At 43.8% G+C, this 13,730-nt stretch overlaps 1 protein-coding gene across 2 annotated transcripts in view; it reads left to right on the top strand.

Annotated features, from left to right (window-relative positions):
• EVI5L (ecotropic viral integration site 5 like) overlaps positions 1-13,730 on the top strand; it is a 1,467,274-nt gene that overhangs the window by 992,583 nt on the left and 460,961 nt on the right. For both annotated transcript variants that reach the window (XM_069231736.1, XM_069231735.1), the window contains exon 9: positions 9,792-9,881. In XM_069231736.1, coding sequence (XP_069087837.1) covers positions 9,792-9,881 — 90 coding nt within the window. The remainder of the gene's footprint in view (positions 1-9,791; positions 9,882-13,730) is intronic.

Genomic DNA, 13,730 nt, shown 5'->3' with positions numbered 1-13,730 from the left:
TCCTAACGGACATTCAGTAAGGTTGATAAAACAAGATTTTAAAAGTTTTTAAAGAGAAAAAGCCAAAAAAAAGGTTAAGGTTGTTGTACCAGAATCGTTTACCAAAAGCCAGAAAAATGAACTGATCAAATGAACTGATCTAACTGTCCCCCCTGGGGCATGATGAAACACTGGAGCAAGGGTGAGGCCCATAAAGACATAGTGGCAATTGTTATTGCTGTAGCCGTGAAGCCCTACATTTTTAATTTTGCCTTTTTAAAAATTAGATTTATGAGCGATATTTATAGTAACCTTAGATTTAATGACTAATTTAATTCAATTGGATATATTTTTAAAAAGGAAACAAATGGAATCAGTCAGGCCATTCGTAGCCTTACTTGGCTGCAAAGTAATTTTTCTATGTATGTGCACACATTTACACACAAACACACACACAAATCCCCCAACCCCATGACATACCTATAATTATGAAGACCGCCCATTGACCGTAATGAAGTGTGTATTTACTATTCAAACTCCACGCACACTTTCACAGTAGGAAACGTTATAAAGCGGACCGAGGCAAATTATATATATATAAAATAATACACACACACACATTCTCTCTCTCTCGCCCTCTCCCCCGCTTTCTCTCTCTCCTCTCTTTCTCTCCCTCTCTCTCTCAATTATTCCATATCATGTGGTCAGGGCAATTTAGTGCATTTGACTGTTGATGAGGATCTCCTGAAACTGTTATGTTTATCATTCGGAGGCAACTACCAGTACAGCGCATCATGGGTAGAGGAAGATCCTGGTTTCTTAAAGGGACATGATTCCTTATTCACAGCTCTCATCCTAGGCCTAGGAGACTGCCTATTTTTTGTTTATGGTATACCCTTTCAACCCCTTTTGCAAATGAGATCCATCAATGCAGACTTGAAATAAGTATTTTTTCAATCCTTAAAGGTACATTCAGGCCAGATAGGCCCCTAAAGGTTGCTATTCATCATATGCACACTGGCACATGTCCTGAACCTTGACTGCGGAGATGTATAATTGCTTAGATATGCAGTAGTGGACAAACCTTTTCCGTCTAGCTGAATAGCATTGACACGTAGGGGCCCTATGTGTCTCACACAGTTTTGTCAATACACTCGTCAGGGCGTTTTAGGTACCCAAACTCCATCACCTCGTGTGCCAGATTGCTAGCTTGAGCTGCTTGGGATCTAAGTGCCTCATTTGGCCTACCTGTTGTATGAGGTCTGGTCTGATCGATAGCTTCACGCAGTGACTAACGGACATCTCCAAGGGCATTGAGTACCAGTACTGTCTGGCCCATGTTTGGGGCCATCAAGGTGAGCCAGTTCCAAAATATCAATGGAACAAAAAGGGTATACTCCTGCTATTTTCTGATTAGGAAGAAAAGTTCCATCCAGCAATGTTGCCCTTTCCTAAACCATCAAAGTGCAGAAAAGTGGATTAGGAGAAAATTCAAATTGTTAGTGCTTCATCAAATGCTCCTTCTTCTCCAACAAGATTCTATGGGGTCATATCTAGACCACCTGCCAGAAGACAAACAATCTGAAGCAAAAGCTATTCTTTATGAAAGCAAGAGAACATCAACTGCAGTCATTGATACAGCAATAGACATTGCAAAGAATGGATACAAGCAGCTTGTGGGGTCATCACTTTTAAGCAGGCAGGGTTGGTTACGATCAACCTCCTTCAGACCTAAAGTGTAAAGTAGAATCCTAGCCATGCCATACATTGGGGAATCCTAGTTTGGACAGAATGTGGATGAAGCTCTACTGTCTGTAATATGTGATGTAGACATGGCACATTTTTAGTAGACCTTCTACAAAGAAGTCAGCCCTTATGGGAAGTCTTTTGAAGGAGCCTGTATTCCTAAACAGGTTGCCAGTCTTATAGGTACCAACTATGAGAATACCTCAACAAACATACAGCGTAAGTTATGCACTGCAGTATAGGGCACCACCATCACCGTCCTATCATAAAGCAGACTTCTTGGAGGAAGTTTGGAAATCAACCTCGAGGCAATGAAGGTTCAAGCCTACAGCGACATTGCACAGTAGACAGTCGCAAATATTTCAGACAGACCTGACGGAGGGAAGATCTTGAGTTACTTCAGATGCTGGGCCAATATATAATTGAATTGTTGAGTATTGAATCAGAACAAAATAGCAACACACTAGAATTCATCCTGAAACCAGCACCCAAGAGTCTGGGCACACATCTTTGTCTGTTACAAGCCAAGATTCTCACCACATGTTCCCAAGTATGAGCAAAAGTTTGTTTTTTACTCCCTGTTACCAGAGAACTGTAGTTACATATAAGTACTTTTTTTTCTTATCTCATATGATGGCGATTAGACATTTAGGGGGTTATTCTAACTTTGGAGGAGTGTTAATCCGTCCCAAAAGTGACGGTAAAGTGACGGATATACCACCAGCCGTATTACGAGTTCCATAGGATATAATGGACTCGTAATACGGCTGGTGGTAAATCCGTCACTTTTCCGTCACTTTTGGGACGGATTACCACCTCCTCCAAAGTTAGAATAACCCCCTTAATTATTTGCTCAGATCTACATGCAGAGTTCTTTTCTTTCCCCTCTGCGTTTCCACAGGCACTTGCTCTAGGAAATACCGAGTCAGCAACTGGGCCTCGATGATTACTCTACTCTTCCTCCATGTTCCTCCTCTCCAAAGTGGTCTCTGTGTGATGGGCCCCATTCATTTGTTGGTTTTCCTGACAGCTCACATGTCTATTGAGGCACGAATGTGACTTCTCTACATGCTAGATCCACTGTCCAGATTCCTAACAGTATTCTTCTTCTATTTTCCTTTCTCTGGACTTGACTGCCTAGCTCCTGCATTCTTGCAGTATGAACACTTAAAACATTCAGTAAATTGAAAGGCCATTTTGAAAGCGGTGAAAAGTCCTTTCCAAATAGCAAGGCTTTATTCGGTCTAAAAGGCCATCAAAGCATAAAATACTCACATAACAGAGTTAAAACAAGAGATAAAAACAAACTAGCTCAATAACTTAATGAATACATATACACATGTATAATTAAAACAAAGAAGGTATATCCCTACAGTCATATCTTCAATTGGTAGTTGGTAGCAGAGTTAAAAGGATTTAGTTCAATAAATAATGTTGTATACGCCACACGGTCACAAGGAACTTGCTAACCGCGAGGATTACAGATTTAGAAGTGTCACTCTTTAAAATCCTGATAGCTAAAAAACACTGGCTCAAGCCCAAGTCTCGACACATTGGACGTAACCATTTTGATCTAGGACCAGTATATACAGGGCAAAAAAACATGAAATGTTCAATAGGTTCGCGACAGCCAAGACAAGCAAGACAAAGATCAATAGATGGAGAGGTGCCCCAGCGTTTGGTAAAACATAACAACTGGAGGCTTCCAAAACGGAAGCGAGCGTAAAGACCCTTCCCCAATAAATCGGGAATCAGATCAAGATATGGTCCAAATTGGGGGATACCACTTAAGATCGATAAATGAGTTGGTCAGCTGGCCATAGGATAAACTGTGGACCAGGTTGTTTTTTACATAGGACCAGTATGCTATCTTCAAAAGAGTTTTATCAGATCTTCCCAGCTTGTGTGGCTTGTCCCAAAACCTTCGTAATCCAAGAATACAAAACCATTTGGAAACTTGCTTGACCCATGGAACAGTGGCCGCTTTCGGCCTCCTTAGTAGATCGAGTACTGAATCTCTATATACAAAAAGCTCAGGGACAGTCCTAATCCTTACCCAGTATAGCAGGGATCTTAGAGCTATCAGGTTGGCTATACGTTTAAAGCCTAGGTCCATAAACATAGGGATCAAGGGGCTACTACGGGGACATGCTAGTAAAACCCTAGCAAAGTTATTTTCTCCTACTGTTAATCGTTTGCAATCGGAGAATCCCCATATTTCAGCACCATAAGCGGCCACACCCTGCGCCTTTGCCAGATAGATTTTAATGGCTGGAGATACAGCTTTAGATAAGGAGTTCTTATAGCAGCGCAGGATAGCAGCTGCTCTGTGCTGAAGAAGCCCCAAGCGTTTATTGATTTGATCCTCCCAGTGCAGGTTGTTTGATAAACGCACTCCCAAATAGTCTATAGTCTTAACTCTGCTTAAATTGGCCCCATCCAAGTTGGTGGTGCACTTCCGACCGGAGCCGGAAGTGAACACCATCAACTTGGTTTTATTGCCATTCAATTCCAAACCTTGGTCATCACAGAAAGACTTAAATCTATCCACAAGGATTTGGAGGCCCATGGGGGTCTTAGAAATAAGAAGTGAATCATCGACAAACAGTAATATTGGAATCTTCTGCCCATTCAAAGTGGGAGCGTCATTGGAACAAGAGGATAGGATTTGGATCACTTTATTAATGAATAAGGTGAATAGTAAGGGGGCCAAGACACAACCCTGGCGGACTCCCCTCCATATGGGGATTTTGTCTGTCAGTTCTCCCTGGGCACCCCACCTCACTTGCGCATACGTATTAGCATGTAGCCGCTGAAGGAGAAAAACTAGATTTTTGGGGACACCCATCTGAAATAGTGTTTCCCACAACTTTTCTCTAGAGACCAGATCAAAGGCAGCTCTAAGGTCCACGAAAACGACATATAAAGGTTGTTTAGCAAGAGCCACATATTTCCAATACAGAAGTGTCAACCTAAAAACCTGGTCAGTTGTACTGATTTTAGATTGAAAACCCGCTTGTAACGTAGAGAGGGCCTGGTGGTCTTGAACCCAAGTAGTTAGCCTTTCTAACAATTGTTTAGCAAAAATTTTCTGCAGATTATCGATCAAGCTGATGGGTCTGTAATTGGCAGGGGAGTTTGCATTACCCTTTTTAAAAATGGGGATTATTTCTGCTCCCTTCCAGGTGCTTGGAATTGCACCGCCAGGGGCAATTCTGTTTGAAATCAGGTTAATGTACCATGACCAAATGGAAATTTCTGATTTATAAAGATCACCTGATATCTTATCTGGCCCTGGAGCTTTCCCTGGTTTTAAAGAGTTTATTGCAACTTTAGTTTCCTGTATAGAGAAAACAAGTGGTTCATACCAATCCCCCTGGCTAGCCAACTGTAGAGTTAATAAATGGTGTGCTGGAAAATGGCCGGCCTAGGAGTTATAGGGGGTAGCATAAAGTTGGGTGGAGTGATTTAACCAAATCTCAGGTTGGAAGTGATTCCTGATTGGCCTCCTGCTTCCTCCTTGCCCTCTGGACAATAAGTCCCAGAACATCACATCGTTTTTGTTGACTGTAGCAAGGATCAAGCCTTGCCATAATGCATCTTACCATGACTTTTTAGCTACCATTTGGACCTTCTTATATAATCGCCTAGCTGGTTGAATCTCTGCTTGGCAAGCTGTCTTAATAGCAGCTTTTAGTTCAGATTTGGCCCTGCTACAGCCCTCGTCACCCTTTCACGCTGTTGGTAAATTCAATACCTAATTTAACACAAGATTTTTTGTAAAAGAACCTCTGCAGTCCCTTCAGCATTTCTTGATGGATATCAAGAATGGGGATGATATCAACTTTGCAGTACGCATAGATTGCCAGCTTATCCATAAACAGTTTGTAAATCCCACTAATCGCATGGGGGCTAGACAAGACCTTTGGCCATGAAACCCTAGTGTGGTTGTTATTCAACAGTGGGGAAGGAACCACTGTGCGTTGTAGGTTCAGAGTTCTCCTAAAAACTTCCCCATCCATTGAAAGTAACAAGGGGTTGTGATCACTTTCACTTCGAAGTTCCACCTTCATGTCTTTCAATAGAGGCCACAATCTAACGCCCAGTAGATAATAGTCAATTACACTTGAAGACATCCCACGTTTGAAGGTAGGTACCATATTTAAATCGGATGGTGTACGACCGTTGCAAGCCCTCAGCCCATACCTCAAGCATAGCGAAGCCAACTGAAGGACTACGCGAGAGTGGGTACAGGGATGAGTATCTATTAGCTGCGGGATTCCCCACATTTCATCTTCCTCTTCAGTTAGTCCAGTAACCAAATTAGAGGGTTCGAAGGTACAGTTTAAATCACCTGCTATTATTAGATAGAATGGGGGACATAGGGAGTCAAGAAATTCTGACAGTTGTATCAGAATTTGGGACTTGGCACCTCTTGGAACAGATCTAGCGTATACATTAATAACTATGATTTTAATTTCTCTGTGAAAAGTGAATTGTGCTCCCATTAGATCCACTGAATCTGTTTTTAGCAAAAGATGTTCACATTGCAAATTCTTATTAATGAGCAATAACAGTCCCCCTATAGCGCAGCCTCGGCCCTTCTCTGGTATCTGTGCAGGGATATTATACGAGAAAAACCCATCAATATGTATTTGCCCAACAGCCCAGGTTTTCTGGAACAAGCAAATGTGGAAATCATTGATTAAGGTGGCCCACTCCAAATCCCCCAGCTTCTTACCAAGACCTGCTACATTCCATGTTAAAATTAGAAGATCAGGGTTATTTGTATCATGGCTGTGGGTGGGGCTCGATCCCTCTTCCATACAGCTGACCCCAGTAGTGACCCCAGACCCCACTTCCCGATTACTGTTTAGTCATTCAATGGCGTTCAGGGAGTGGGGTGAGTTATGATCCACAAAAGGTTCACATCCCAAGGCCAGGGTTAACTCACTACCATTCTCTCCTATGTACATAGACGGTGGTTTTGTAGATAAATGAATGCCAACCCTTCTCTTGGCCCATAACTCATTGGTACGGATTACCAGTTCATTAAGTTGATCCACTGTGTCTTTTTTAATGAAAGAAACAGAGATGTAATCATAATTTAACCCTGGTAGGTCATGTCTGCCTACCACTAGAATATCTGATCGGATAACCGAGAGGCAATGGCGTCCAAATCGTAACCAATGGATGACCTTATTGGTCAGAGACTCGTGCTCCTCAAACGAACCATGTGTCAATTTGGGGACATTAATCATATAAATAGTGCAATCTTTACTAGGTTGGCCAAGTGGCGTGTCTGTCATGCCTGTCGTGATGTATCAACCAGGGACGTATCTACTCCTCTAGGAATCCCATGAAAGCCAGCCGCCCCACATGAACCTCGGGATGTAACTACCCCCTCGGGTCTAGCTTCCAGGGGACGGGAACGTGTCACAGTAGGAACTCCCACCAAACCCCCCCCCGTGCACCCCTTGTGTTAAGAGCCCCAGTATGCTTCTGGCACAGCCTAACAGCATCTTGCTGGTTGCATCTGGCAAGGGTCAGGGGTAATTCGAGCAGAAGGGGATTCATAGCAACCTTAAGGGGAGGAACAACTGATTGTAATCCATGCTTGGTCACGGCTGTAGGTCCAGTATCGGATCCCGCCTTCTTTATGGTTGTTCGGCAACTACAAGCACATTTCGGCACCAAAGTTTCTTTCAACAACCCCATTAAGGACATTACCAGGGACTTTACTTCGTCTACCTTTTGTAATACAAGGTCTAAATTACCATTCACCCAGCAGATTTGCACATCTTCGGGAGGGGGATCACTGTCTCGCTGGGCGTTACTCTCAGTGGTAGCTCCGTGTTGATCATGTAGTACATAAGCAGGGGAGCATCCCTCTTCCACCAGTAGCCCAAATCAATTTGTACACGGGATGTTAGGGATCACCACGATCTCAGGACTAAGTGGAAGGGGGTTCGCCATAGTGCCCGCAAAGGGGAGACCCGGATGGCTAGGTAAAGCATTGGCGAAGCTGCAAGAAATTGCTGCTGTCTTGTGCGTGGATTTGCCTCTAGGAGCAGAAAGGACCTCGCTAGAAGGATTTAAAGGTGGAGAGTAGGTGATTAATGACTTCTTCTTTTTTGCAAAGATTTCTGGTATCTTCCCCACCCCTAGGGTTTTGCTCTTTTTTAATGCTTTGCTAATTGCGGGGCTCTCTGGATTTTTAGATTGTTTTTTAGATTTCTTAATACCATTTTGGCGGGTTGGGACATCCATAGCTTTGCGTTTCCCCATTCCTTAGGGCTGGCAGCAGACAGATCACAAAGTCAAAGGTAATGGAAATAGCCCTACACACTTTGCCCTTTTTGGGGAGGAAGATAATATGACTTGTCCAGCCTCAATCACTCAAAGGAACCCTTGTCGCCACCCTAAGTTGACCAGACAGCTTGACTTGTTCGGAGAAAGGATGTTCAGCACACAAAATAGTAATTAGACAATTGCAAAACAGAAGGGGGCCTGTGCCGTAAATTGGGGCCCAGAGGGGGGGCCCAGCCCAGCCTCCAACAGGCTCTGACGGGCGCATGTTCCCCCGGTGTGTGGGAGCGAGGAGGTGCCTGGGACTTGGAGTCCCACCAGGCAGATTTAGGCGGCAGCACCCAGCAACGATGTGCGGCGCGCTCAATAGCGCCCGCGATGTGCCACCGGTGTGTGGGAGCGAGGAGGTGTCTGGGACTTGGAGTCCCACCAGGCAGAGTCAGGCAGCAATTTGAAGAAATTCTTGATATGGTGACGCAGCAGTCAGGGGAGCCAGACTGCAGGCAAGGAAGATATGGTATTGTATTATCTTGTTCCCCAGGCTAAATCTGACTTAGAATGTTATTTTTATTAAAGTGTATTTGGTTTATCCACCTGCTTATTGTTAAGCCAGCCTTTTAAATGATGCTGTGAATAACGATTCTTTTTTTTAAATAAATGTATTGCTTCCACATTTTTACTGAAAATGTGTTTGTATGATAGGTATTACCTTAGCCAAGAGAGTGAGTCACAGCCACTTTTCAGAGAAACTGTACTTATTTTTTTCGTGATACACTTTTCCACTCTTTTCTTCCCCAGGACATTTCTGGTTTTCTCTTTAATAATACCATTTCCTTTACAATCATTTCCCCAAATTCTCCTACCCTGGTTGAAAGGACATTGCTTACTTTGCATGTAAAGGAAGGTTTATGTTATTATTTAGAAAATAAAAATTATATCTGGGATAAACATTTCGTTAAGTATGGAGGTGAACAGATAAGTCTCACTTTTTCAAACAGACTACAGCTAGATGGATACTCTGTTGTATTGCTCTTTTCCACTAACAGGGTACATTTCATAAGGGAATAACAGCCACAGCTGCTCTTATGAGGAATGTTTCAATTACCACTATTTGCAAAGCTGGTGTTCCGAGATCAGTCCATACCTTTGCTTAATGTTTCGACTTGGACTTCAAGACAGATGCATCAGTGGGCAGGCAACTTGTTTGCATTATCCTAGAATCATAATTAAGGTTTGGTTAGCTTGCCACTCTAAACTACCTTTAATTATCGGAGAGATTTACAGCAGTGGTTTCATTGAAATGCGTTATGTGATGTTTAATTTAGCTGATTAGTTTGAAACCATGTTTTTTTAAAATAATGTGTTCCAGAATTCTTCATGTGCGCAGTGACATTCTGCATTTACTAAATTCAGAGAGGATACCCGTGGTGAAGTACTATGATTATAAGTAGATAACTTTTCCTGAATTTTACCCAATTTAATTATATTTAGTTTGCCGACCTTAGAAGAATGGAATGCCGAGTTGACCTTGCTGGATTGCCTATCACTAAATGTTTCAACAGCAAGTGTTCAACCCATTGAACTAACCAGGTTGCTGTATTGAATTTCTGATGAGTGTAATTGATTTTTTACAAATATTTTTCATCTCCTGCCTAGTGTTTTCTCGTACATTGATCTGGCACTTAAAGGGCACAAAGATATTGCATGTCCCTCAGGTGAATCTAAGGTTGCTCACTTTTTGTCTTTGATTTCTGCAGGGCCTTGAAATCATATTCCGTGTAGGGATGGCTCTTTTGCAAGTCAACCAGATGGAGCTGATGCAACTTGATATGGAAGGCATGTCTCAGGTGAGAGTTCACCCGTGCTTACACTGAGAGCTGAAGTCTGTAACAAGATGCCGTACAAAAGCCTAGTCTGTTAAAGGAAGAAGAGTGGGCAGTAAGGTGTGAGAAGCACACAAGGCTGTGAAAGTGGGCCATCAACTCAATTCCTGCACAGAATCTCTTTTAACATGGGATTTTATGAACAACAACAATTGGTGCAATTTAAGATAGCTGAGAGGCTTTAAGCAGTTCTCTTGTAGGGGATAGTCTTAAGCATTTGAATAGTTCCGCCCACATGCGGTATCCTGGAGCACTTCTTCAGGTCTGTTCTTAAGTGTAGACATTTGCCTTGCTTCAGGAAGGCCTGCAGAGACACTTAAGAGGAAGAACATAATATGCAACCTAGGCAAACAGGCTACAGTGGTGTAATTCTTCAGATTGTACGTAGAAAAAAGAGTTAAAAACACCTTTATTCATGTATAATTAGAGGTAAATGTTTACACCAAACTTCAAATCTCCTTCACAAATCCTTTTTCTGACAAAGTAAGAGATGAAGAATAGAAAGGCAGTGTACTCCCATAGGCTGCTATTATGTGAGTTGAAAACAGTGACTGGGCCTCTAAGGCTGCCGAGACCACCAGTTTCCCAGCATGCTCAGCAGGTGGCAGTTGCCTCAGTTCTTTTTTCTGGTACTTGGTGACAGGATTCTGGAGCACTGAACTCAAACTTATTGGTTCACTCAATGTTGTATGTCAGTCTCTTACCTTCTAACACTTTTTCTGACAGGATTTTGAGGCATTTTTTACAATTAACATGCTTTCCCTGTTTGACAAGCGTCCTTCCTGGGGAAGAAAAAAGGTAATACCAGATCCCCACAGCATCTGTATCCTTTGCCTTCCATTAAGCCATCATCCAGAGCAGTGTCCTCACTACAAGAAGTTTTCGCATCATACCCTGCAAGAGAGAGAGAAGATTTGCCTCTATTAAAAGGAAGAGTGGTGCAGACAGCAAATACAGTCTCAGGGAGAGACCTCAGAGCATGGAGAGGGTACCTCTTCTACCAGGGCTCTTACATCTGCCTCTGAGGGAAGTGGAAGGTCCAAAAGAGAAGGCCACAAAGTAAACACCATCTTTCCTGGTCGAGGGACTCAAAGTCGAGACCAGGCACGGCACCAACTTGCTCGCTGTCGAGACGGTATCCCCGTCGAGGAAACAACATTGATCAGCGTCGAGACAAGGTTGAATCTACATGCTGTCGACACCTACTGTGAGATCGAGAAGCATATGACCGGACCGTTTGACATCAAGGAGTGTTACAACGTCAAGGAGAACGACGTTGAGGCGTCATAGATGGCGGTCACAGTCGAATTAATGTAAGAGATCGACGTCAGGGTCCATTTTGATGTCAAGAAGAAAAAGGAGGCGTATCTATTCATCATCTGAATCAGAGTGCTCAAGGTCTTACTCCCCTTCCTCTCCAAAAGTACTGCCAGATTCACTTCCCTCACAGACTCCGCCGCCTCCACCACCACCTACACTTCCTGCAGTGACTCCGGCGCAGCCTTATTCGCACTTCATGTCATGCCACCATAGACATTGTTCCAGGCGATCTGGACACCATAGCCATCATTCTCACACATGACAACCTCTAAGCATCGATCAGAACATAAAGCATTCTCATCTTCATCAACAAGACGCTACTAACTGACTTTGATTCACCTCAATTTCGCATCTCACCAGTGGGTGACATATCCACCTTCCAGGAGGTGTTGGTAAGGGCAGCAGTGAAATTAAACATACGGATGTTGGTTTCTATACCTACGACATCTGTCATCTTTGAGACGCTCCATCAAAGATCGGCACCAAAGCCAATGTTTTCACTAGTGCCAGGACTACTGGAGTTTGCAATGGAGCTTTACCTCACTCCAGCATCAACCAAGCCGGCTCCTTCTAGGCTACAAAAGAAATATAGGCCTCCATAACAAGATCCTCTGTTCCTAAGAGTGCATCCACCCCCTGACTCCGTAGTCATCCTAGCTGTAAAGAAGTGTCGTGCCACAGCTCCTGCTGCTTCTGTGCCTCCTGAAAAGGAAAGCAGAAAATTGTATTTAGTAGGGCGCAAGGTATGTAATATAGCTGCAATAACCATGAAGGACGCTATGCCACCGCCCTCCTGGGTAGGAACGATGAGTGCTCTGAGACTCTATCCAGCGATTTGCAAATTACCTCCCCAGGGATTGGAGAGAGGACTTTCTAGAAATAGTAAATGAAGGGCTCATGGTGTTCAACTAGATAATCAGTGCAGCAGCAGAGTCGTCCTTGTTGGTGGCTCATAAATACTGTCATGGTATTGCCTTGAGATATCACTGTTGGCTACGACTCGCCTCTTTAAAGTCTGAGTCACAACACTGGATTTTGAACCTTCCATTTTCAGGATCTACCCTCTTTGGCAGCCACACAGACAACAAAATGGCTTGCATGAATGCAGAAATGGAAACTGAATACGGTCAGCCTTGAAAGACCGAAAGAACAAAGACGTAGTTTCAGGCCTTACGAATGGCGTTTTTACCCTCAGAGGGTTCAATCCCCTCATTGGTACCAGGGTCGCCAACAGACGCAGCAACCGCACCCTTAACAACAACAGCACCAGCGAAGGTCTATCTAGAGGACAACTTTCACACCAACCCACCCAAGGGGGAAAAGCAACCACAGGGGCAATACAATGAATCTTCCCTTCCTCCTCCCCACTCCGGTAAGGGGAAGCATCACGCATTATCTGGCAGAGTGGCAAAAAATCACAAAAGGTTCCTGGGTGCTCAATAATTTTCAGAATGGGTATTCTCTGATTCACCAGTCCTGCCACGACCATACTACCAAAGTCATCCAACCATTCTTTGCCCATGCTTCGGAAGCAAGTCAACATCTTACTTAAGAAGAATAGGGTGGAGATTGTTCCCCACAATCAACCAGACACAGGAATCTTCTCCAAATATCTTAATGAAAAAAATACATTTACCCTCAACTACGTCAGGGACATTGGCTCTGTTCTATAGACCTAGTAATTTGAAAAGAAAGGCCCCCCAGGGGGAGCACAAAATCCTTTCTTTTCAAATTACTGTGTTACGGTGCCCTGTCCCCTTGGACACTTAGGTTAAGTGGGGCCCTCTCTCCCTTGGTTTTGAAGTCTGTTCTATAGACCTCCAAGACGCATATTTTCCCTTATCCATCTCAAAGAAGCACCACAAGTTCTTGAGGTTTGTAGTGGGGCAGGACCAATACCAAGTCCTTCCGTTTGGCCTCAGATCAGTCCCCAGAACTTTCTCCAAATGCATGGCAGTAGTGGCTGCACATCTCAGGAGGCACCGAGTTTGTGTCTACCCCAATCTAGACGATTGGCTGATTAAAGCTTCGACCTCACAAGATGCTCAGCGTCAGTACAACTGGACTTGCGAAGTCCTTCAGCAGTGTTGGCTGCACATCAATCACAGCAAGTCGATCTCCACACCAGTGGAGACTCTGCAATACCTAGGAGCCACTCCCGACAACATATAGGCAAAAGTGTCTCCTTCTGAAGAAAGGCTTACATCAATCAGTTGGAAATGTCGCACTTTAATGAAAGCCTCTTATCCCACGTTGAGTTCAGTTTTCTCTCTTCTCGGCTCCATAGCTTCATGTATCTTCCTCACTCCCAATGCACGCTTCCATATGCATTTCCTTCAGGAATGGCTGGAGGAACAGTGGGATCAATGGACAAGAAGATGGTAGGACAAAATATCTCTCCCCCACCCGTGAAACAGTCTCTGACCTGGTGGTCCTCTCAACCAACCTTCTTCACGGAGTACCTTTCCACCAGCAGCCACCTTCCCAAACCAT

Source organism: Pleurodeles waltl, chromosome 4_2, assembly GCF_031143425.1.
Source record: "Pleurodeles waltl isolate 20211129_DDA chromosome 4_2, aPleWal1.hap1.20221129, whole genome shotgun sequence".
NCBI lineage: Eukaryota > Metazoa > Chordata > Amphibia > Caudata > Salamandridae > Pleurodeles > Pleurodeles waltl.
The sequence above is the reverse complement of the archived record's forward strand: the minus strand, read 5'-3'. Positions and strand labels throughout refer to the sequence as shown.